Here is a 27,016-nt window from a genome sequence, read left to right as displayed (position 1 = left end):
TCTTAAAACCAGAAGTAGAATAAGAAACAAAGTTTTGTAAGTAAGCAAGCAATAAATAACGAGTGTGATCAAGTCATTATGAAAATGCTTTCCACCAGTTGCTGTTCCTGTTCAAGAGAATACATACCATCATGTAGGACTAAAGTTTTCATAGCATTTCATAGGTTTTTTTTCTCTTTTAAGAAAAACATTTACAGAGCCAGATACAAGATATTTGGATTTCACATCATCTGAAAGACAGTATGACTACAGACATCTGCAGGATCAATTCAATAGTCTTGTTGAAGCAAGCAACATTACTATTGCTATTTTCTAAAGGACTCGTACATGATGGGGTTGCCTTAGGGTTGCCAGAAGTTATGAAAGACTCATTGCGAAAGACTCAAAGGCACAAACAGCAAATTTTTACATTGGTGTTCATTTCTATATTAATGTTAGGTAGAGCTTTTCTCTTACTTTGCAAGAATGCAATTTTTAAAAAAGATGATCATAGACATCTACCAATTTTTTTTAGCACCACTAAACTAGGCAACCAAATAGAACAGGGCTAATATGTGAAACGAAATCTCAAAAACTGGATATTATGCATTTTATTAGAGACAGAATAGGACTGTCCACCACCACTGTGATTTTGGTTTTTCGGTCTAATCAAGTTGAAATATGAGGAATGTACTAGGATTAGTACAATCTCCTTGCATTTTACAGTTCTGATTTTTCTTGTTTCAAGGTTATACATTTGTACAGTCCCTAAAATAATATTTTTGTTTCATTTATGAGTTGCCCTACAGGCAAAGCTCTCAAGTTGATCTGCATGATGAAATATCACCATAAAAACCAACAGTAAAACCAATAAAACATGAAGTAAAAGGAGCACTAAAAAACACAACATATTGAAAGTCTGGGGTAAGTATCAGACCAGCAGAGAAGGGCAATTTTGAAACATAGCTATCAGAAAGTATCATGGGGAATTAAGCAAACAGCAGTAACAACAACAACTTGACAGGAGTGTGCTAATAAAAGGGTGCTGAGATGTTTCAGGAAGTCTGAGTGTGTTTCAGTGCAGCAAGTGATGTGAAGTAAGGGCCCTAATAGACAGGCCAAAATAAAGCTGCTTTGGGTCGCTTTGGAGGTATGCTGTTTAAATGATGTATGCGTCCTAAGAGGCCAGAAGCTGCGCCAAAGCCACACTCCAGTCCTAAGGTATGGAGTGCAGCTTTGTCACAGCTTCTGGTGTCTTAAGATGTGTATGTCATCTAAACAGCATACAGTACCTTCAAAGTGACCTGAAGCAGCTTTATTTTGACCTGTCTGTTCAGGCCTTAAATATCTATGTGGCATCCTGCCACACAGTTCCTGTGATGGACCATCAAAGCAATAGTCATTCTAGCCTATTCTTTTCATTCTTTCAATCAGGATAAGAGATGGAAAAAATATATTTTCTAAAATATCAGCTTTATGCTTTCAAGATGCTCACAGTTTCAGCTTTGTAATTTAAGGCACAAGAGTGCCTTTTATCAGCTTAGGCTGGTACTCAATTTATGAAACCACCTGGATGATGCTACTTTGTTATTAGTGACTCATGGTCAAGCTACCTTCTGCTTAGATCACTATTATACTTACAGCACTACAGTTTCTAAATCTTGATTAGTGTCCAGTCCAGAATAGTAGTCCAAAAGATTTAGTTAGCATAAAATATTGGGGAAAAGTTTAAACTTCCTCATTTTCACTTGTAAAATTATTTTGTATATTTATTCTGTTTAAATCATTTGTTATTACAGTGGGCCCTTCACTTACATGGGGAATCCGTTCTGGACCCCTCGCGTAAGGGAAATCCCGCGTATACTGCAGCCCCATTAGAAATAATGGGGCTTGTGTCTGCGCTGTGACACATGTGGCACAGGCGCACGCCCCATTACTTCTATGATTGTCAGGGATGCTTTGATTGAGATTTCCTGCATGGCAGGGGGTTGGACTAGATGGCCCTTGTGGTCTCTTTCAACTCTACAATTCTTAGATTCTATTATTCTCTTTCTTCTGGGGTGTGCCAGGGCGTTTTCAGGGGCAGCTTGCAGCATATGCTGAAAGCTGCGTTTGTCGCACCCGCACGGACTGTATTTTCAACTGATTAAGTTGATTTTATTGTATGCCACCCTAAGATCCATGATATAGTGCAGGATATACATATTTTAAATAAATAAATCTGATCCTCTTGTGATGTCGGCAAAAGAACTCTATCGGTATCCCGAGCTCAAGGTTTCCAGGACCCACTGATCCCTAGTGGACTGTTCCCAGATTGTGCCAAAGTCCCGGACTCTGTCCTCCACTAGAGGTGCCCCATCAGGCCTGTTGGTGTTTTTGGGATCCACAGCGAGCCTCGGACTGACCTCTGGGCTGGAAAGATGAACGAGGCTGTCTAGGCTGAGCCTGGGCTTGCCACAGCACTATCTGAAGGGTCTGGAGTCCCTGGCCTGGAAGGAGGAAGAGGAGGTAGAGGAGAAGGCTCTGGGGGAATGAAAAGACTGACATCTAGATTTAGACTGCTTCCTTTCACCCCCTCTCTGCCCTCCGGCAGGCATTTTTTCTTATCCTTGTCTTTGACAAGGACTTGGTCCAGAGTCTCACCAAATAATATGGGTCTGTACAGACCATTATCAAAGGCCAACGTGGGGGCAGAGTGAGGGTGTGGCATCTGATGCACATCCTGAGTCCACCCCCATGCTGGTGTGACACTGTGTGCCCCATCACATGGCGGGCAGTGTCACAGTGCTCCTCTGGCACTGTGTCCAGATCACGCAGAGCCAAAGAAGTGCTGTAAAACCGCAGTGCTGGTGGCTGTGGCTTCTTTTTGTGCCACGTAAAGGCCAGATCAGGGGCACTGCATGTTCAGCCCCAGGTCCCCAGGAAGGGAGTGAATGCCAGACTTTGCTTAGATTTAGCATATGCATTCCAATTTTTCAGCTGCTGCTTGAGCCCTGGCACAATACTGAATGGTATCCAAGGTCCCATTGGCCTTACAAGCCGAGGCCAAAACTAACTTGTTGAGGCCCTGCCTGAAATGGAGTTTCTGGAGAGGCACCTTCTGCAGTAGCTCTCTTGTCCACTGGAGGGAAGCCAATGACACCAGGGCATCTATCACAGGGACCTGCAGCCTTTCCATAACTAGCTTAGGAAAATTGTATAGCCTCTTAACCGAGCTATGACATGGACCACTAGAGGCCGACCTGCTCCATTCACTTTTTATCACTTGCATGAGGTTGAGTGGACAGGGAATTGCTGCCAAAGAGGCACTGACACTGGGAACAATTCCTCCCCAACCCTGGGCAGCTCACTGTCCTGAGGGGGCTTGTGGTCAGACTGAATGGGAATTCCAAGGGCTTTAGCTATATTCGTAAGGAGTCTGCGGAAGTTGTCAGCCTTAAAAAGGCACGCAGAACCAGGAAGGGAATCCGTGTCCTATAGATCGTCCCCACTGGACAGCTCACCCTCTTCGAGGTCACCTTGGGCAGTCACTTGGCCTCCATCTGTCCCCTTCCCCTGGCTATGAGAAGAGGGATCGGCTCCATCTATCCCCCAGGACTGGCCATCCCATCTAGCCAATCTTGGCCTCGGTGTTGGAGAGGGACATCTTTTCCTCCTCTCAGTGGCCCTTGCCAGCCATGGCTCCCAAGGAGGCTTGGGCCACCAGAGGAAAGGAATCAAAATGGTGCCCCCCAGGGGCTGATTCAAGATGGTAGCCATTGCCAAAATGGTACCCGCTGACCACATGATCAAGATGGAAGCTGCCATCCATGTGCTCAAGATGGAGACCCCCATCCTGGCATCCAAAATGGCAGCTGCCAGCCACCAGGTCACCCTCACTGCAGTCAGTGAACTCTTCAGCCAAGGAAGAGCCCTCCCTGGCCGGAACAGGAAGCTGCGCTCCACCTGTCCCCTTCCCGAAGGCTGCTACTGCTGGGAACAGGCAAGCCCAGTTCAGGCCTGCCCTGGAGGCCCGGCTTTGAGTGCTCCCGGATAAGCAGGAGGCAGCTGAAAAGGGAGAAGCCCCTGAGTCCCCCCTCCTGTGAGAGCTCCCCATGAAGGGAGCTCCATTCTCACCCTTGGTGGCTGAGGCTTATGGGATGCGCAGCCTGTGGCAACTCTGCTGGGGCAGAGTCGGGGGGGGGGGACTGAAATGGGGGTCATTCCAGTGTCCATCTGGGGTCAACCTGGCCACCCCTCAAAATAAGATAACATCAAATCACCTAAAATTCTTTGGTCACTTATACAGAAGATTTCATGCCCTTTTCATTTTGTTGTTATTTGCCAGATCACACTGTTGACTCATGTTCAATTTGTGGTCTACAAAGACTCCTAGATCCCTTTCACATGAAGTCTTGTTAAGCCAGATGTCCCCCATCCTATATCTATGCATTTCATTTTTTTTTTCTGGCTAAATGTAGTATCTTAGATTTCTCCATTGGATTTCATTTTGCCAGTTTTGGCACAGCTTTCTAATCTATTCAGAGGGTTTTGAATTTTGTTTCTCTCGTCTGGGGTATTAGCTTTTGTTTTTGTTAAGTGCCCTCGTGTCAGTCTCAGCCCATGAAGATCCTGCTATGAGACATCTCCAAGACCCTCTGTCCTCCACTGCTCTGCCCAGCTCCTGCAAACTCACACTCATTATCTCTTTAATAGAGGCCATCCATCTAGCATGACATTGCTAGAAAACATTGTTACCTTCTCAATGAAGTGGTACCTATCTATCTACTTGCATTTGCATCCTTTTGAACTGCTATGTTGGCAGAAGCTGGGATGAGTGACAAGAGCTAACCCCATCATGCAGTACTCGGGCCTCAAACTGCCAGCCTTCCAATCTTCTGATCATCAGAATTGGCATCTTAACCATATTTCTCCCTCATTTTTCTACCCTATGCTCGTCAACATATACGGAGTTTTGGGATTCAGTGTTATCAATATGTTGATGTTACACAACTCTATCTTTTCTTTCCATCTGACTCCAAGGAAGCTGTTTCTTTAGCAAACCAGTGTCTGCTGTAAATAATGGCCTGGATAAGGGTGAACAAACACCTTGTTTGCCAAATGGCAGATTAGAGAACAAACATTCAGCTTATATTGGATAAGGTTATAAAAAGGTAGGTATTCCCCATTGACAAGGTTGTCAAGTCGTGTCTGACCACAGGGGGCGATGCTCATCTCTGTTACTAAGCCAAAGAGCCAGCGTTGTCAGAGGCTACTCTGTGATCATGTGGCCAGCAGGATTGCACAGAATGGTGTTTACCTTCCCACCAGAGTGGTACCTATTTATCTACTTGCATTTGCATGCTTTCGAACTGTTAGTTTGGCAGAAGCTGGGACTAGTGGTGGGAGCTCACCCCATCATGAGGCACCTGGGACTCAAACTGCTAACCTGCCAATATTGCAATCAACAGAATCAGCATCTTAATCTCTTGAGCCTTCCCCTGAAATTTCAAGTTACTAGCTTTAATGTTCTCTTTCTTCAGCATGGATGTTCAGATTTTGGCAGTGGCAAAGAATGCATTTGCACGGTTAAAACTAGTGCCCATTTGTGGAGATGTCAGATCTGGCTACAATGACACATGTTTTAATTATATCCCATTTGGCTTACTGTAATGTACTCTACATGGGGCTGCCTTTGGAAACTGTTAGGAAACTTCAATAGTTCCAAAAACTGCAGCCAATGTGCTGACCAGGTTGGTTACAGGGAACATATAAGCCCCCTGTTGAAATAGCTTCACTGGCTAAAGGTTCGTTTCTGGGCAGTGTATAAAGCTTTATATGGCTTAGGTCCAGAGTATTTCCCTTTATGAGCCTGCCTCTTTTTTAAGATCCCTGGGGCAGGTCTTTACTTCAGGCTCAGCATGCTTCCAGTTCCCAGCTGTGGAATTCTCTCCTAGGTAGAACCAGATTGCTCCCCTCCTGGTTCTCCTATGGCCAGCAGGTAAAAGACCTTTTTATATGAATGAGCATTAGATGATGAGGCAAAAAGGTCTTTTAATGGTATGTGTGTGTGCTGTACTTTTATTTTTAATATGTTTTAAATGATTTTACATCATTTTAACGATTTAATGAAAATGATTGTTCAACACTGTAATTTTCCAAATGCTGCACTGTGCATGTATAGATGACCTATTTATCTGTGTGACTACAAAAGATTAAAACAACAAACATGAAATCTTAGGATATAAAGGGAAGGGGCAGATGAGCTGTTACTTTAGTATGGTGTGGTGGAGAAGGGTGCATATTTGTTCCTCCCTATTGCTGAATTTGTACAAGCCTAGATGGATCATTGGTTTGACTCAATATCCAAATATAGGGCTTCATATGTTCATCGAAGTGACATCTGTTCCAGTGATCTGCTTCCTTGGAATTTAAAGTCATAGCAATTTCTATCAGAGGGGAGAAAATCGTTTTCTGTTTTTCTTCACTGTGTACCCTAAGGCAACAAAAAACAAAATAAAAAATCCAAAACAAAACCAATCCACAAAACATAAAGGCACAGAAATGACATCTGGCTTGTAAAGACCTTTCTCCCCTCCCCCACCCAATGCAAAATAAAAGGCCCAGAGGAGAATCACCACACTGCAGCAGGAGCAGCAACAGAACAGTAATATATAATCAAAGAGCATGGAATCTGGAGGCAGCACATGAAGCATGTGTTCCTTATCCACATCACAAAGCATTTCCCTTTCCCTATTCCAAAGATCAGCAACTAAGGCCTGGATCTGGTTCATTCTCTTGCACTTTTTCCAAGGTTGAGAAGCAGGGAAAAGGGAAAGTAGACACAGACCAAGATCCTGTATGGCACAATCTAACTAACAGTACTGTAGGCAGAACTAAAATACATCTTTCCTCTCATCACCTGCAACTCACTGTTGAACTGGTACCCCCCATCAAGTCATCCAGTGACTAGTGGAGAGTAGGAGGCAGGGGATCAGACACAGCTAGACACCGACCAATGCAGATCTGACAAGCTAGATGTTGCTTTTAAAAAGTAGTTGGATGGGCATCTTCCAGGACTGCTTTGTGTATTCTTGTATGGCTGGGGTCCTTGCACTCTCTTCCAGCTCTTAAGATTATGTAATGGCATCATCTTTTTTGATCTGCTGGAGACCTTTGGAAGCCTCAGTGGATTATATTCTACAGAGACATAGCTAGTCACTTTGATCTCCCTGGTTCTCCATCAGCCATTCAATAACTGTGGGAGAGCTGCAGTGGTTAAACAATGAGTCCATGGAGGTTTTGGATGGTGCAGAGTATGGAATAAGACACCACCCTCTGCAACAACCCCCCCCCAAAAAAAAACCATATTCAGGTATGAGATGGACTTAGGCCTGTATATATCATGAACAGGATGCCAGCTAAAATCTGCTGGTTCCAATCAGGTTGTTCACTCAACACCTTCCTTCCACTGCTTTTGTAGCCCTTTTGCTCCAACTGCCACCACCTAGTCTAGTCTAGTTACACAAGCAGAGTACTAGCCAAATGCCAGCCAATGTCTTTAATTAGAACATTTAAAGATCCAGCTGCTATAAATAAAGCCAGCTTGGTTTTCAGACCCCATGTTCAGCTTGAGGTGAAGACATACTCAGATACTTCCCTTCCCTTACACCAAATATCATAAAATGTGCTGAAAAGCAACTTTAAAATAATTGAGAGTCCCCTGGGTACCTTTTTTTGGCTTAACTGTAAGCCACCTTTTAAGTCTAGTGGCCCCAAAGATAAATGAAGCTGGTCACTGGGTGTCACTGTTGGTTTACAGACACATTTCTGAAGGCAAGCAGAACTGGCAAGAAAAGTTTTTCCCCCCTCAAAGTTGGAGGAGGGGCAAGGGTTATAATCAGAAATGTCTGGTTATTTGCTACAGCTTTAATTCTGGCTCCTGTCATGTCAGGCAGTAAGTCCACATGATGTGCCATACTTTGAAAATGCACCATCTGCTGCTCGTTAGCTGACAAAAGCAGCAACCTTCCAAATCTCCAAGTAGCTATTGCTCATTAGCTGACAAAAGCCACTTTCAGTGCTCACATATTATTAGATTATTTTGGACAGATGAAGATTATATTTGAGGAGGGAAGGGGGGGGGAAGGGGAGGGGGGAAACTCACAGAAAATAACGGAACATTAAATATGGCAGCATGATCAAGATTCAGCTCCCAATGAAGCTAATGAAGAGATTCCCTATCAAACACCACTATGATCTGTGGCTAGGGCCCTGGTTTTTTAAAAAAGCAAACAAACCCAAAACTCCCTGCTGTTTCAAAGCTATGCTTGGCAAATAATGAATGAATGAATGAATGAACATATTTCACTGTATCTGTGAAGAAAGTTTAACATTTTAAGCAGTGCTTCCCCTGTGGGTTTACACCTTTGTCTATTTCCTGTCATGCTTCTCTCTCTCTCTGTCTCTCTCTCTCTCTCACACACACACACACACACACACACACAGAGAGAGAGAGAGAGAGAGAGAGCTCAAAGGAATGGGAGACTTCTTCTTAAGACCCTTTTTACTGCTAGCCCATGTGGTATGAATGAGCAGACAAACATTTTACCAGAATGAACTTTAAAAAACAGAAAGTTAGCGCCTTCACTAATTTCCTCATTCTATCCTATCTTTTGTTTTGTATATGTCATGAGTAATCTCAGCTTGTATTGTAGAAGAACAACAGAAAACATTCCAGGTCAAGCCTTTCCTCCTCCCACATGCAGCTTTCTTAAGATCTGAGGGGGGGGAAACTTAATCACCACCATTATGCACGTTTCACAACTGTGTTGGCTATTCAAAGTCACCTCTATTTCTATTTAAGATGAATGAGAATCTCTAGAGGTCTACACAAGATATGTTAAACTGGAACAAGGATAAAGCAGGCAATTGCACAGTGATTTAAAATGGCATGCACAGGATCACTTATTATCATCCAATCACATGTACAGATACAATCCATTTTAATCATCCTTTGAGTGTTTTGTTCATTAATTGTTGCCCTATGCTTTCAGTTTAAGTAAGGAGAGAATGCTACTGTGGATTCTATAAAGGTACTGTATATACTCATGTATAAGTCTAGAAATTTTAGTAAAAAAAAAAAAAAAAAATGACCCAAAAAACCTGGGTTGACTCATTTACTGGTCAGTGGAGGTACTCTACCTTAACTCTTACAAAAAAGAGGAACCATTCCACCTCTGAGTAGAGTGGAGAAAGGCAAGTACTTAGTCCATTCTGAGAGAACTTAAAAGAAGCACTGATCCCCCCCCCCCACTCTCTTCACTCTGGCACCACTTCTGGCCTTCTGGAATACCTGGATGGGAAAACAACAGCATTCTTCATCATAGTCTTTCTTTGCTTCGTCCTTTGCATTCTTTGTTACGTACCTTTAAGTTTTAACGTTGACTTATACATGGGTTATATATCAAAATACATAATTTTGCCCCCAAAATCTGCCCCTGACTTACACATGAGGCCAACTTATAGTTGAAAACATATGGTATATATCATTCTTTATGGTGTGGAGTAATTATTAGTCTGTTCCTCAAATTACTCGAAAATGGGGTGGTCCAATGAAACTAAAGGGTGAGAGATTCAGGACACAAAAAATGAAGTAGCTCCTCAAATGGTATAGAGAAACTGAAGAATTCACTGCTGAAAAATTGGGTTAGTTTTAAAGGTGAATTAGGAAAAAATGTGAAAAAGAAGACTATCAAGACTTACAAGTCAAAATGACTTGTCACTGACTCCAGTATCAGAAGCAGAAAACATCTCAGTACAAGTTGCTATGGTATATTGCTGTCATCTCATGCTTGTGGGCTTCCCATAGGCAACTGGTTGACCACTGTGAGAAGAGAATGCCAGACTACACAGGCCTTTAATTTGATCCAGTATGGCTCTCATTAAGGATTGATATTTCAAGGGTAAAATGCTGGAGATATCACTGCAAAACTCCATGACTCATCTTTAAGATGAGATTCTGGAAATGTCTACAGATTTCATATGTACCAGTTAGAGATAGAGCAAAATTTTGTTCAAACTAATTTTTGATAAGAACTTTCAATTTGCCCCAAATGCCTCTACATGCTACCTAAGGGGCACTTATCTCACATTTTGGGGGAACCTGGACTATTTTAGGACCAGAAAAGATCTTTCCAATCACTTATCAGAGAACTAAAAACATGCAGAAAATGCTCTCCACATCCCCTGGGAGTAGGGGGACATTTGGGAGGCAAAAAATGTGTATTGCTTTTTTGGCAGGGGGGCATAGTAAAGGAGGTGAGGCCCTCCAAGATTTTTATCGGGGGTTACTGTGGCCCCCTAGCCTCGTACTGTTTCCCACCCCAGCCTAAAGAAAGAAGTCCAAGTTAAGATTATTTGCCACAAGTGAATTAAGGACTGCAGCTTTCATATATCATATAGATGAAATTATAATATATTTCAATTTAAAAAAAAAAAAGAATCACTTTGTGTATGGTACCATAATTTGACCACCAAATGTGAAAATAACAGGTTAAGATTAAAATCTTTGCTCAACAATGCACAATTTTTTTTTCAGATTAAGCTTTCCAAGTAAAATAAGAACTAAAAATGACTTTGCAGACTGCACTGGATAACAAAAAGTAGTCAGTTGCATGTTGTCATGAAGAGTAGGTTAATAGTAAGGAAATGAAAAAGACAGGATCCAAAGCTGGACTTCCTATGGCAGAATCCAACTGGGACTGGGATAATCTTTCTTCCTTACAGCTTTTCTTAACTGGTGTGCCCCCCAAACCAGCTCTGGAAGGCTAGAAATCCTCCTAAGGCCAGTTTTTTATTAACCCACAAGGCTGTAGAGGAAAGGAAGGAAGCTCTGCTGTATAACACTAATCCAGCCTTGGATTTAGCATAATAAACCAGTCAAAAAATGAGAGAAAGCATCATGGTGCTGAAAAACAGATAAAACAACAATTAATATAAAAATAGAGAGGGTGTGGTCTCAACTAAATCGTTTTTGGGTAAATCACACAATCAAAACATTGTTTAAATGGTAAGCAAGACTGTTTCTCTAGACTGCTCTTTCTCCCAGTTCCATTTATCACCTTTTCCCCTTTAGAAAAAAAAGTCTCTTTCTTAAGGAAATGTCAAATATTTGGTGAAACTCTAAGTAATAATGGGGTTTGCATATGAACCAAGACAAAGCAACTTTAAACTGGCTTATAGTACAGTTATCTGGAGTAATTCACACCACATTTTTGAGTTTCTAGGTAGATAAATGTCTAAAGAGGGAATCCTCCCTTGCTTTTTCCTACATCCCAAAACTGTGTGCTTGAGATGGAAGATGAGATATATGGGGGGCGGGGGCACATAAAACACATTTCCCCTGCATTTGCATAGTGTTCAAAGCTACTTCAAATGCAAAAGTGTCCTGGGCTGCTTCAGTTCAACAGAATTATTAGTCAAGTTGAGGAATTAATTCAGGCATTAAAAACAAAAAATTGTAGTTATGTTGCCTCTTTTGGTACGGTGACTATATACTGCTTTTCTAGAGATCAAGCAGCAGAATCCCAGCAGCCAATTACCTAAAGGGAACAAATTTTGCAGGGGATCAAACCAGCTAATACAGATTGTATCTGACTAGATTTCACATCGCCTTAAGGAAATGCATGTGAAAACAAAGTAGAACAAGAACAAGAAGAATTACCCTAATTACTGTGTTAAAGACCATACAGTTTTCTAGTTTTTCCCCCAGAACTGTTAAGCCTCATTCATCTCACAGCATCAGACTAATTTTTAAATTACTAACTTTAATACTTATTTTGGTGAAAGGTATATCATGTTGCATGTTGCAGACTGGACCACTGTGGTCCTTTCCTTAATTACCTCTCAATTAGACTGTTGTAATGCACTCTATATGCATCTCCCCTTGTTTGGAAGCTACAGCTGTGCAAAAGGAAGGAACCAGACTGTTGTTTGATGTGCACGTTACAGACCACATATTACTGGTCTTGTACTAATCATACTGGCTTCCAATTTTGTTCCAAGCTCAATTCAAGGAATGGCTTTGACAAATAAAGCATTAAAAGTTTGAGACAGGATATCGGGAGAAGTACCTTCTCCCACATGAGCCTAACCATAATTTGAGATCCTCAATGGCAATCCAGTTGCAAGTCTCATCACTGCAAGAGGCAAATAAGGGGAAGTATGCATATATCAAGGCTTTCTCTGTAGTGGTTGTGAAACTCCTTTCCAGGGGAAGCCAGACTAGCTCTGCCCCTTTTTTATGCCATGGCAGGAAACCATGACAGAGGTACATTGTGTGGCTTTTAATGAAATAAAAAATAAAATAAAATGGAGAAATGTCAAAACTGACTGAACTTTGATAAACAAAGCCCAGTTGTTTCTGTATCTCAGATCAATTATAGACAGTGTACCTCAAGGATTCACAGTGCCTCGAAGATTTAAACTACAACGTGTGCATTTGACTCTTGCTCATCGTGACTAATGAAATGCAATTCTAGGCTGCATCAACAGAAGTAGGGAAGTATTAGTGCCACTGTATTCTGCTTATGTCAGGCCCCACCTGGAATACTGTGTCCAGTTCTGGGCACCACAATTCAAAAAGGATCTTGAGAAACTGGAGTGTGTCCAAAGTGACTAAAATGATGTAGGGTCTGGAAACCATGCCCTATGAGGAACGACTTAGCGAGCTGGGGATGTTTAATCTGGAGAAGATAAGGTTAAGAGGTGATATGATAGTCCTGTTTGAGTATTTGAAGGGATGTCATATTGAGGAAGGAGCAAGCTTGTTTTCTGCTGCTCCCGGATCAAGGGATGCAAGCTACAGGAAAAGAGATTCCACCTCAACATTAGGAGGAACTTCCTAACAGTAAGGGCTGTTCGACAGTGGAACACACTTCCTCGGAAAGTGGTGGAGCCTCCTTCCCTGGAGGTCTTTAAACAGAGGCTGGATGGCCATCTGTTGGGGATGCTTTGATTGTGAGTTGCTGCATGGCAGAGGGTTGGACTGGATGGCCCTTGTGGTCTCTTCCAACTCTAGGATTCTATGAAATTAAGCTGAGATGGCCCAGCCTCTTGTTGAAGTTAATGCTACTCTTCAAGAAAGATGAAACCACTGTCTCTGAAAACTGTGGTTTCTTATAAAAATGTAACTGGACTCACCCCTTTAGAATATTTTAAATGATAAGCAAGTCTCAAATCTGATATTCATAAATAAGTTTACAGTAGGAGATACTGTTGGATCCTTGTTGCAGAAATCACTTGTGGACATAGCACACATAATCATTAAACTCTGTTTCTGTTGCGAACCAGTTGCAGACGTTAAGATCTTCAGCTAGCAGCAATAGAGGAGTGAATATCTTGAATTCATACGATGCACAGGTAATGGCAGTAGGTGAGAACAGTGACCAGAGTTATAGTAACCAGATTCTTTATTTCAAAAACTAGGTCCTGGATCTGGTACTGATTTTGGAAGAGCAAATGGCACCCACGGTACAAAAGAATAACACATTATGTTGTCGTGTTGCGGCCTGTGTGCTGCGCCCATAACCTGTGTTGGGACCTATGGACATGACGCGCAGTGTCCACCACAACCACCTTCAGAGTTCATCCACGTCGACAGGACGCCAAGAAGAAGGAATCTGTGAAGATGTCTTCAACTAATAACGACTCATACAAGTCTTCACTCTAAACGAGGGTTTTAATCTTTCTTTGCAGTATTTACAACATAGATATATACACAGTGTATTGGACATCCGTCTCTAATACACACTATTTACACCAACCAACAATAACACAACCTCTGAGGCAGCCACATTAACACACAACCATCTCACTGCCTCTCAGTAACAGACTCAGCCCACTCTCAGGCACCAACTGTCTCACTCTCCCTCAGTGACAGTTGAGAACTGACAGTTGACAGTTGCATCAACATGCCGATGATGCCCTGTTTGAATGCTGACACATTAGCTGCCACTGGAGCTGTAAATTATCTGCACAACAGCTCCCCCTAGTGGCCACACCAATGTCATTTCCCAAAGGCAGACTGATCTTGTCCATTGGAGCCCCACCCCAAAGAGTCCTAATTTTTACTGGCATTTGGGGCTTTTTGTTTTGTATTGAGGCATTTGTATTGTGGACTGATTTATTTATTTATATTTATATTTTTATTTTCTTATATCCCACCTTTCTCCCAAAATAGGGACTTGAGGCAATTATATAGCTGATTTAACTGTAGTGTTCTTCTCCCTTTTGGAAGGTAAGAAAGGGCATCATTTTATAGTGAGGAAGACAGTCTATAAAGGGAATAAAAAGAGAATATTCACCCTCCAGAGTTATTTGCAACTGAAAACACATCAGTACAGGCTCTTCTGTTTTCTTTACCTCACCTGTCAACTACAGGACAATACAGGAAATGAATCACCTGCTTTAGGTTGTTCTTCCTTCATGCTAGTTTTAAATTTATTCATGAGATCTGTTAAGTTAGCAGACCAAGGTAGGAAAAAATGAAAGAACAGGATGATTATCTTCACTTGGTTGAAGTAAAAATGACTTAGCTAAAATATTTTAATAATCTAATCCAACTAGAAAAGAACGTGTGGAAGGAAGCATCATTCTGCTGAAAGCACCAACTGACAATCCCAAGATTTAACCCAGTACAACTGAAGAAAGAAGTTTTATTAACTGAGGTTTTGCAGCTATTTAAATTTTATTGGCAGTCACTGAATTCATTACCACCAGAATCTTACTGAATTGAGCTTATTCACCATGACAAAAGAATATCCTGAACAGAGACTGTGGTCACTTACCGACTACTGCCATTCCATTCATAAACCCTGCCCAGCAACACTTCATTAATTGCCTCTTTGTAGAGTGGAGAAAGTAGAGACAGAGAGATATCCAGGAGTTAGAAGAGAATAATAGCATTATACGTAAATGGGTGGAGCAGTTATTTTAGTGACTAATTTTTATTTATACACAGCATTGTATTCCACAAGCCTCAAGAAGATTTTAGTCTTGAACAGTGTGATGGAAAAAAAATGTGGAATGGCACCTAATTTTGGACAGGGCTGATAATCTCTGGTCCCATAATGACAATTCCAGCACAGCTAATTCAAGTTACCATTTTGAGCAGAAAAGGAAATTCAAACCACTCTTGGATGCTAATGTTTATTCTTTGTTGTCAGGCTGTGAGGGCCACAGAGCTCTAGGCAATTAACATTACAACAGAGCAGTGGTTTCAGTGCCATGGAATTTAATTGCTAAATAGCCAGTGAAGGCCTTAAAGAAATTGTCTTTTCTTTCTTGGACCTATGGCTTCCCTTTTGCAAAAATGAAACCAAACAGTAAACACACAACACATGAGCCAATTAAATGTAGAAAATTCTCAATCCAAACTACACTTCATAAGGGAATATTTTTAAGCTATCAAATTCAGCCCTCACATGCTCGAAGGCTATCCTATTCAGACAATCTGCTCCCAATAAAAATTGCAGACAGCTTAGCTTACACTTTAAGGGCTAATTGTAAAGTTTGTGATGTAGCAAACAAGTTTTAAACAGAGGCTGGATGGCCATCTGTCGGGGATGCTTTGATTTAGATTTCCTGCATGGCAGGGGGTTGGACTGGTTGGCCCTTGTGGTCTCTTCCAACTCTATGATTCTATGATTCTATTCTATGATTTTAACAAGTTCTAAGAATAACAGAAGAATACTGATGGCTCTACCAGAGCAATTTCACAAGGACATGATGTTACAATGGCATTTCACATATATCTTATAGTTGGCAGAACATGTCAACCAAATATTTAGAACATGTTTTTTTTCTTTTAAAAAAACCAACAGTTCCTTTGCTTTGAAGTGATGTTACACTTATTTTCCATTCTGAAAAAAGAGAAATTACTTCTTTTTTATTATTTTTTATTTTTTTAATTACAAATAAAGTACACATACATAACATGTAACATATAACATATAACATAAACCAATAACATTCATCTCTATCATCCCCTCCCCTCCCCCCCCCCCCCTCCCCTATACTTAAAATACCTTCCATACTCCTTCTCTTCATACATTCCCTAGACTGGACAACACGAAACTGACTTCCTTGGGCTGAACCCTTGCCGTTTATTTTATTGACTCTAGTTGTCTATCTTTTTATTAGTAGTAACTGATTTTGTTTTGACTTCACCTATAACACTTTTGACTTTCCTGATCTTAATTCATTCTCCTTATTTATATTGCTTTCTTAAATGTTTCATTTTCTTTTAAGCTGACTTACCTACGTAAGTACCTTGTTAGATTTTGTCTTGTATGTTAGGCCATTTTCCCCTTATGTAACTATACAGTTTTTCCCAGACCTTTCTATCCTGCTGCCTTTTTTCTTTGGCTTCTGCATTTATGGCTGAGTTATCTCTTAATCCTTCCGAGATTATGTCTATTTCCATCATTTCTAACAGTTTGAGAATCCATTCTTCCAACATAATGTCTTTCTTTTTTTTCCAGTATTTTGCGTACGTTAATCTGGCAGCTGTTAACATGTAGAAAATTATTTTGCCGAATCTTCTTTCTATCTCATCCTCCAACATATTTAATAACAAAATTTCGGGTTTATGCTTTAACTCTATATCCAATATTTCTTTAATTCCTTTAACTATCATTTTCCAAAAATTTTCTGCATATACACAATTCCACCATAAATGATAAAACGTACCTTTCTCCCTTTGACATTTCCAACAAAAGATTTGACCATTATCATAGATTCTACACAGTTTGAAAAAAGAGAAATTACTTCTGAGCAGAAGAAGCAAGAGACTTCTATCAAACATATGGAAGCTGTCAATCAAGACTTCACTCTTCATTACACAGATTCATGATGTTGTTGCCACAGAAGAATAAAGAGATGCCAGAAAATACATATAAAAAGGAAGATTATATTCTCTTCTGCTTAGAGTCTCCAAAACAGAGACTCCTAGAACTGTAGAATCATGGACTTAGGAGGGGCCTCATGGGCCATCAAGTTTAACCTCCTGTTCAGTGTCCGATCTCCAACTAAAGCATCCTCAGCAGGTAGCTGTCCAAGCAAGGGAATTCAGCGTCAACATTATAAGTTTGCTAATCAATTCCGTCTGATAAACATGTCATTTATATTCCATATTACACGATTAGGGCAAGAGTAAAAGACAAGTAAAATGTGAAGATCCAACACAGATGCAAGTTACAGAATCCATTTACTTATCTGAAATAAGTAAAAATTGAAGGCACACAATAACAACAAGTCAGCCAGTGTTTTTGGTTTATATCATTGATGGGTCAAGTTCAAGAGCCATTCCTATGCACCCAGTTGCTGTGCACCTTTTTTGATTGTGGGTGCAGTTCTGAAATTGAGATCATAAATTTTTTCACTGACTCTTCAATCAACTCCATCAGCTTTCCTTTTCCCTTATCTGACTCCAGCAGAAGGAGAGAAGTGATTTTGCTGTAAGCTTCTATACAAAGTTTGGCTGGTGCCTTGAGGATTGCACTGGATGTTTGCCAGGATCCAGGGACACTGGGAAATGGAATTTTGTACATAAATCCCAAATTCATTCATCAGGCATCCTAAAAATCTCTTGAGCTGAGGCTTTTAATGTCAGGAATATGCCTAAGTCAAATCTGAGCTAGAAATAAATTTCTGAGGATAGCAGTACTCATTTTGTAATGCCAAGCAAGAAAGTGTATTCAAATAAATTTCCTTGCTGTTTTGTGGGGGGGGGGGGGGGGGGGAAGGGTGTTTAAGTTATCTGATCTTGTTTGAAAGAGTCTGTGATGCACTATTGTCCAATCTGATGTGGCTGGGTAGTTTGTTGCAGTTTTCAGTTTATTTTACTCCTTCAATATATCAATATACAGTTAGCCCTTCAGATCTGTGGACTTTGGATTGACGAATCCAATCATTTGTGGATCATCACACCCTATATTAGGAAATGGTGGCAACATGAATACAGGCACTCTAAAGCATGTGCATTCATGTCACTGCTATTTAATAATATTGTGTGGAGACAACAGGCATATTAGGACCGTGGCACTAGCCAATGGGAGTGAAGCCAGGAAAAGGTGGGGGCTGCTCCCAGGAGTGAGTATATAAGAGGGAGGAGCAGATTTGAAACTGATTGATGTTCATTGTGCCCTGAGGGGTGAAGAACCATTGAGGCTAGGTTAGGCTGCTGTGAAGGCAATTAGAAAGGGTTTTAGAAACCCAAGAAAGGGACATAGAGTGTCCTTAATTAAACTGTTGTAGTGTCCTGCAGGAGACATAGTGTTTGGTGACTAGTGGAATCATAGGTAACAAGAAGGGTTATAAGATACAAAAGTTTAATAAAGGTTCTGTAAGAACTTAGTCTGTAAGGAAACATATATAAAGCTAAAGAAAAACAATTACAAAAACAAGCTAAGGCAATTATTAAATTGTGTAATAAAATATTTATACACCATATCAATTGTGAACACCATCCACTAAAAGAGATACTGTATTCAGCCTGACTTATAAATAAATTTATTACTTTCTTTCAATAAGAATTTGTCTAAAGTGATTTGAGAAACACATTAAAATGCTACCAACATTGAAGAAAGTCTTTTAGGTTTGGGACACATTAGATAGTGGCTGTGTGGCTGTCAAAGAACAGTTGGTGCCAAGTTGGGGGAAAATTTGAAACCCAGAGTTATAGTGCAGGAGACATTTCAGGGAATCCTAGGTTCAAGTCATAGTGAAGAATTGGTGAGATAATGGCCATCATCTTCACTTAATTGATGGCAGTGGTGGGATCTAAAGACCCATTGAGCTGCCATCCAAGAAAAGTACTTAGGTGGGTGAGTCTCACCTTCACATACAGTGCACCCTTGTTTTACGTGGGGGATTCATTTCGGACCCCCCCCCCCCCCCCGCATAAAACAAAAAACGCGTATGCTCGAGCTCCATTACAAGTAATGGGGCTTGTGCTTGCAGTGGTGCATGGCGGAGGTGGCGCACATGCAACATTATTTCTTCCGGTGCATGGCCCGGAAGAAGCAGCACTGCTTTTAGGATATGCTGAAAGCAGCGTATAATGCACCCACATACAATGCGCCCATGTATGATGCAGGTGCACTATAATTGGTGGCAGCCGTGGCAAACATTAAAAAGGAGTGAAAGGTTTTAAGAGATTTTGGCAGTGCCACGTTGTCACTTTCACATATGGGATGCAATTACACTTGTCCCACCACATTTGCTGGGGTTAGGGGCACAGGACCTCTGTGAATGTGGAAAAAACATGAATGTGTTTTTACCTGAGAGAACACCTGTCTAGGAATTTCTAGGTCCTCCAGTGTAACTCTGTGGTCAACATCTGCCAGACATTGACCACACAATGGCTGTGGAAGAGCTGCAAATGCCTAAGCAAGTGTTCTCTCTAGGAACCTCTAGGTCCTTCAGTTGGAGGACCTATATATTCCTAGACAAAACATATTAACAAAATCCATGAATAATTAAATCCGCAAAAGTGGAGGGATGAGTGTATTTATGTTCTTTCTCATCTGCAGGGCATGCTGGAACTGAACACCTGCAGATCCAAAGGGCCAAGTGTACATAACACAGCACATCTACATTGAATAAAAACCGACAAAGGGATATCTTCACGTGTAAGATTTCTGTACATTCATTGTATCACTCTGCAGGAAGAAATCATTATTCATTCATACTCTTGCAAGCCCCCCGCCCCCAGGTATTGCATTCAAGGAGCATCTGCACATTTAGTAGTCTAGAAAAAAATTATGCCATCCCCACCCCAAAAAACTGGAAATTATCCAAGGTAAACTGGAAGACAGGCAGAGTGGAAAGGAAGGAATGACTAGCCCATTGAAAATAACCTAGAGCCTGGTGTATCTCATCATTTCTCATCTAAATAAGGGAGGCACAGTTGTCAGGAGGTACAATGAAGCTGAATCTTAACTAGATGGAGATTCTATTGACTGGAAGATCCTAAACCCAGGAATTAAGGAGGAAGATTAATCTGGATGCATGTCCTATGAACAGTAGATACATAACTTAATGGTGCTCCACAACTGTCACTAGAGGACCAAGTAGTCTTTGCAGAAAGAGCACCCATGCCTTGTTGTTGCTGTTGTTTGCCTTCAAGTCATTTCCATCTTATGGTAACCCTAAGACAAACCTATCATGGGGTTTTCTGGGGCTGAGAGTTTATGACTTGTCCAAGGTCATCCAGTAGGTTTCCAAGGCTGAGTGGGAACTCAAACCCTGATCTCCAGTTGTACTGGAGTACACCATGTTGGCTCACCTATGTCTAGCTTTGGCTTAATTGCCAGCAATGGGTGTTCCTGAACTGCATAACGTTGTCTCGCTGACCTATGCTCTGGTAACTTCCCTGGATAACTATTGCAGTACACTTTTATGTAGGGCAAACCTTGAAGATCATCTGGATGTTGAAGTTGGTGCAAAATGCTAGGACCTGGCTGTTGTCAAGAAAACTAAGAAAAGATGGTATCATCCTTGAGTTTGACATGAGTGACGTGTCTTTTTGTTAGATTTTTACTATGAACTGTAAAGTGAATTGTGTAATCCAAGTGTAATGCTAACGTTATGGTTTATTTTTATTTCTACACCTCAGAAACGTTTTAAGTGAATTGTAACGGGGGCGGGTTATAGACTGCCGCTTTGAGGCGGTCTGCCGCCGCCGTTTGCTCCGTAAGGGAGCCGTCGCAGCCACACCGCGCGGCTCCCTTACGGAGCAAAAAATAAGTTCCAAAATGGAGCTTCTTTCTGCGGCGCCTCTGTGATGTTGCAAGGCGCCAGGGGCGCATTCGCGACGTCACAGGCGCCACGACACATTTGGACGCACAGCGTCCGATACGTAAAGATGGCGCCAGCCGTGTGGAACGGCCGGCGCCATATTGTATGGACAGAGTCCGTATTAGAAGAGACGCCCCTTTTTTAAAATGGGACGTCCTGCGGACGTCCCAAGTGCCGGTTTGTAACCGGCCTGAGTTAATGAGAACTAGCATAGTGACATGATTTAAGCATTGGGCTACAACTCTGGAGACAAGGGTTCAAATATCTGGTCAGGTATAGAATTCCATTGGGTGACCTTGGACGTGTTACACTCTCTCAGCCTCTGAGGGTGGCAAAGGCAAACCCCCTCTGAACAAATCTTGCCAAGAAAATCCCATGACAGATTCACATTATAGTCTCCATAAGTAGAAATAGTCTAGAAGGCATACAACAACAAAAAGATTTAAATGCAAATAAACTATCCCATTGTGTTGGTAAAATACACACTCTACTGTGTTCTGTGGAAGAAAGAAAAGAGGCAAACAGAATAAAGTGTCATACTACTAACAAAGAAGTGAACAGTCCATCTAATCAGATAAGATATTCAGAGACATAGCCATGTTAGTCTAGAATATCAATATACAAAGGGATCTTGTACCACCTTTAGACTAACTATGTGGAAAATGGTAAGTTGCATTATAAGCTTTCATAGAGTTTGGTCTGAGGAAGTAGGTCAAGTCTATGGCGCAGTACATACCACCAACAAGCGGCATACCAGTGCTGATTCTAGGATTAGGGACCGCGCAGCAATCGCATGGTCCCTAACCCTAGTACATGTGGGCAGCATAATAATGGTGGTGCCCGTAACAATGGCGGTGCCCTGTGTACACGGGTGCCGCCATTGTTACGTAAGCACCATGCGGCATATGCACATTGCCACACAGCGCTTACATAACAAACCTGTGGCTCAAAAAGAACCCGTTTTTTCCGGGTTCTTTTACCTCCGTAGGGAAGCCATGTGGTTTGGCGGCTGCAGCTTCCCTATGGAGGAAATCAGGCTGCCGGCAGGCCGCCCTTTTCGCCTGTGAATACTTATAATTTCTTTCACACAGTTAGGTCCAAAACACACTGCAGAAATAATTCAGTTTAAGACCACTTTAACAGCCGTGGCTCAGTGTTAGGGAATCCTGGGAATTTTACTTCATTGTGGCACCAAAGCTCGCTGACAGAGAAGGCTAAATGTCTCCCAAAACTACAGTTCCAATAATTCATTAGCATTAAGCCAGGGCACTTAAAGCAGTTTCAAACTGAATTATTTCTGCAGTGTGTACTGGACCTAAGTCTCAAAAATGCTACAAGATCCCTTTCCATATAGTTAAGTCAATGTCAAAGATGATATATAAGTACACCAATCTGCAAGTTGGATTTTGATTTCACACGGCTGGGGCTTTCTAATCAAAATATGAAATAGTGAGCAAGTATAAATACTCACGGCATTCCTTCTCATCACTTTCGTCAAAGCAGTCTGGTAGCCCATCACACTGCCACGCACCCGGGATACAACGTCCATTACTGCACATAAAGTTTCCAGGAATATTACATTCATTTGTAAAGTTATTCCAAGGCAGCAGTTGGCCCTCTGCAAGAACAAACACAATTACACAATTAAACATCTGCCGAAACTCTTTTTGCTAATGAAGCAACATTACAAAGTGCAAAATCAAGGTGTAAAGAGTTAGCCAAAAAACAAAAGAAAACAAAAGTCAAAAGATTAGTCTGGCCTAATTCAAAGCAATACTGAACAATCTCCCCCTTCCTACCATCACCATGTTCTACAGGATACTTTACATACAGATAACATGGAATAGTCTCTTTTCCATGAGTAGGGGATGTTTTTGGATCAAAAACCTTTTCACAAACAGAAAGGCACCACTGGGTATAATCCACAAAGTCATCCACATTCTGTTCTCTGCTTTACCAGGGGACCAAAAGTTCTGATTAAAGCCAGAGGCAGTTCTGAATACCCGATGGCTTTTATGTTTTTAAGGAGAAAGCTGCCACTGTTTGTTTGCCTTGAAAAGCCTTGCTACACCCAGAATTCACAATAGACAAGGATTGAATTTATTGCATCTGAAGCCCATCTTATCCATTCCATCTTAATAATTAAAATGCCACCTGGGATTATTTATTACACCAACAATATCTTAATCTACTCTTCATTCCTCATGTGTTAATGCCAAAAAGGGACCACTTTTCCCAAAATGACTCAATTAGCTTATGCTGAAACTTCCAACGTACACAGAAAAACATCAGACGTAATGGGCTAGCCAAAGCAGAAAGCGTTTCCTCCATAGGGAAAGAATTTGACAAGTTCTAGCAACTTGCCTGTACTGTACTCAACAAAGACATTGCATTAATTGTTCACTAGGTGCTACTGGAAGGACAGTTGATTAATCCAATTTGGATGTTTCACTCACACATTCTTTTGTGTAACAATCCAAGCTTGGACTGAATCTCCAGTTAAAAGAAAGTGGTAGCATGAGCTTTTGTAGACTTGAGCTTGCTTCCTCAGATGCATGGGGTGCAGTGAAGAGTTTAAGGAAGGACCTATATGAGCTTGGTTGTGTGTGAGAATATTAACTAGCATTCTACATTGCACAAACAAGCCGATCCCTGTGTCAGATGATAAATGGACATAAATCAGACATTAGAAATGGAAACACACAAAAATCAGTTGTAGAACACTTCAGTTTTCCTGCGTGTTCCATCTCAGACCTCAGAACAGTGGTCCTTGAACAAAAAACTACAAATAAAGATTGGAAAGAGAAATAACAGGATTGGACTGTATATACAAACTCCAGTTCATTAGCAGTGGCTTGAACAGAGACAATGATTTCCTGGGACACTACACACATTTCAACACCATTTAACCTACTGTTCTCATGAAGGTGCCCTTGACCATCACATTTCCTCTCTGATTCCTACACAATTCCAATACTCATTCAAATGGTTATCTACTCTCCTTTGCTTTAGGCCAGTGATGGTGAACCTTTTAGAGAACAAGTGCCAAAACTCAATGGCAGTCCTGCCCTGCACCGGGTGTCATTGGGTGCTGGAGGCAGGACTTCCAAGGGTGTGATTTCCACCTTCCGGTGGGGGGGGGGGGGGACATCCGAGGGAAAAATACAAGACACACTCTGTAAGCTTCAGGCTAGCAATAGCATACCCCTCTCTGATGAAACTAAGAAAACTCTATGATAGATTCACCTTAGGGTCGCCATAAATCGGAAACGGCTTGAAGGCACCAAACACAAAAGTCACGTTCTTTCACCCTCCGAAGATGGCAATGGAAATCCACCTCTGACAAATCTTGCCCCATGGCAGCTTAGGGTCACCAGGAACCGGCACTCAGAAGGGAGGGAGAGTGCTCTGGACCCGTAAATTGGAAATGACTTGGAGGCAAACAACAACAACAACAAGCATAATAAAGCACAGAAGGCACAGCACAATAACAAGAACAAATAGCAAGCGGTTTCAGCATGAGACTCTGGAGACCAGGGCTCGAATCCCAGTTTGGCCATGAAACCCACTGGGAGACCTTGGGCAAGTCACACTCTCTCAGCCTCAGAGGACAGCAATGGCAAACCCCCCTGACGAAGCTTACCAAGAAGACCTTGTGGTGGGGTCACCTTAGGGCTGCCTGAAACAATCTGAAGGCACACACACACACACACCCCCCCCGCAAGGAGAATGTAATGGTGTCCCCAAGGGGTGGGACTTCCAGCTGGAAGGAGTGGGACTTCAAGAAGGAAAGGCTGGTTCTCTTTCTCCATGTGCTTGGGTGAGATCTTAACTTTTAAACTTTGAGATACTGCTGTGGATCATTGGTGGGTGGAGCCAGAACCCTAATTCTAGTGAAGTGCTGGAAGAGGCACACACTTAACAGTGTGTGAATTTTTAATTCTTGTTATATAGTCAAGGAGAGTTTGGAGTACAGAGAAGAAGCAGACCTGCGTACATTGCTGGAGGGGTTCTCCTTTAATTTTCCACATTTTCTTTTCCCTTTTTTCCTTAAAGGGCTTGTGGGGACTTTTGCTCAGAGGAAGTGAGTCAGAGACATGTCTCTGGAAAAAGATAGTAGCCAGGAATTGAACTCGGTGACAGAGCTTGGAGACAAAGGCCAAGCCAGCATGGATTGTGTATACTTGTGTTTAGCAGAGGAAGCCCACAGTCTTGTTTCAGTGCCTCCTTAAGACTTCTCAGTATGGACACTGAAGGACCTGCTGCAGTCACCTGCAACACTTGTGGGATGTTTGTCTTCTTGCCGAGGGATGTGGGGAACTTCACCTGCACCAAGCGCAAGTTGGTAGCCCTCCTAGAAGAGAAAATACAGCAGCTGGAGGCCCAGGTATCTACACTTCAGTGTCTTAGGGAGCAAGAGGTTTCCCTTGACAGAATGGACCGGACAGTATTGGAGGGGAAACACACAGAGGAGGTTGCTGGGAAGGAGGAAGTCATTTCACATACAACAGAAGTAGATGGTTGGAGGAAAGTCACACACAGAAGTAGGGAAACCAGGGATCATTCAGTGAGCTTGCAGCTACAGAATCGATTTAAATCTCTCTCTGTTATCAGGGAGAGACTTCAGGGACAGAGAAGGGGAGCCTGAGAGTACCACCAGAGGAAACAGCCGCTGCTAAGCCTTGGAGGAGGCGTGTGGTGGTGGTGAGGACTCCTTGTTGAGGGGTATTGAAGCAGTGGTTTGTGGGCCTGACAAGATGTCTCGGGAGGTGTATTGTCTCCCTGGGGCAAAGATCCATGATGTGACAGAGAGGCTGACAAGACTTGTCAAGCCAATTGACCATTACCCCTTTCTTTTGGTTCATGTGGGAACCAATGACACTGCAAGACACAGCCTTCAGAATATCATAAGGAATTATGGGCTCTGGGGAGGAAGCTGAAAGACAAGGATGCACAAGTTGTCATCTCGTCTCTTCTCCCAGTTGAAAGGCATAGTCCAGGAAGGGAGAGGAAAATAGTAGATGTAAACAACCGGCTCTGCAGATGGTGTCACCAAAAACAGTTCGGATTCTTGGATCATGGGCTGCGGTTCACAGAGAGGGGACTTCTGACAAGGGATGGGTTGCATCTCACGCCAGTTGGCAAAAACGTTTTTGCCAATAGTCTCAAAAATTTGATCAGGAGGGCTTTAAACTGAGTTATGTGGGGGAGAGAGACAGTATTCTGGAAGGCAAAAAGCTGGAGAAAATAGCCAAACTGTCATAGAGGGAAGAAGGCAAACAGTGCAAGGACCCAACAATGGGAGGCAAATTTTTTTGCACAGGCAGCAAGTAAAGGGAACACATGGTCTTAAATGTCTCTACACTAATGCACAGAGCATGGGAAATAAGCAGGATGAACTTGAACTCCTAGCACAACAAAGCAAATATGATATAATAGGCATCACTGAAACCTGGTGGGATGAGTCTCATGATTGGAATGTGGAAATAGAGGGGTATAACCTTTTTAAGAGAAATAGGCCAAACAGGAAAGGAGGAGGAATAGCACTATATGTCAGAGATATTTACACCAGTGAAGAGATCCAGGACATCAATCATGGAAGTCAGGTGGAGAGCATCTGGATAAAAATTAAAGGGGAGGGAAACAACAAGGATGTTGTGGTGGGAGTCTACTACAGACACCCAAGTCAGACGGAGGAATTGGATGATGCCTTTCTACAACAGATGGCCACACACTCAGATAGGAGAAATGTAGTAGTGATGGGTGACTTCAACTATCCTGATATTTGCTGGAAGTCAAACTCAGCCAAATCTTCAAGGTCTAGCTAGCAAATTCTTCACTTACCTTGAAGACAATTTCATTATTCAAAAGATGGAAGAGGCAACAAGGGGGTCAGCTATTTTAGATCTGATTCTAACCAACAGGGATGACTTGGTTAATGGGGTGCAAGCGCTGGGATCATTAGGGGGAAGTGACTATGTTCTCCTGGAGTTTGTTATACAGTGGAAAGGAGAAGCCAGGCAGAGTCAGACACACATTCTAGATTTTAGGAAAGCCAATTTTACTAAACATAGGCCCCATACAGACAGGCCAAAATAAAGCTGCTTCGGGTCATTTTGGAGGTATGCTCTTTAAATGTTGCATGTGTCCTAAGAGTCCAGAAGCCATGCCAAAGCCACAATCTAGTCTTAAGGAA

At 42.0% G+C, this 27,016-nt stretch overlaps 1 protein-coding gene across 4 annotated transcripts in view; it reads right to left on the bottom strand.

Annotated features, from left to right (window-relative positions):
• Nucleotides 1-27,016, bottom strand: part of LOC149314590 (low-density lipoprotein receptor class A domain-containing protein 3-like) — a 217,161-nt gene that overhangs the window by 130,104 nt on the left and 60,041 nt on the right. For 3 of the 4 annotated variants that reach the window (XM_089521439.1, XM_089521440.1, XM_089521441.1), the window contains exon 2: nucleotides 22,292-22,438. In XM_089521439.1, the coding sequence (XP_089377565.1) occupies nucleotides 22,292-22,438 (147 nt within the window). Of the gene's footprint in view, nucleotides 1-22,291; nucleotides 22,439-24,066; nucleotides 24,252-25,092; nucleotides 25,231-27,016 lie in introns of those variants that run through there. The other variant, XM_089521442.1, reaches the window with a different exon arrangement.

This window comes from Sceloporus occidentalis, unplaced genomic scaffold, assembly GCF_023333645.1.
Source record: "Sceloporus occidentalis isolate IW3139 unplaced genomic scaffold, rSceOcc1.0.p SCAF_4, whole genome shotgun sequence".
Lineage (NCBI taxonomy): Eukaryota > Metazoa > Chordata > Lepidosauria > Squamata > Phrynosomatidae > Sceloporus > Sceloporus occidentalis.
This window is presented reverse-complemented; position numbering and strand designations above follow the sequence as displayed.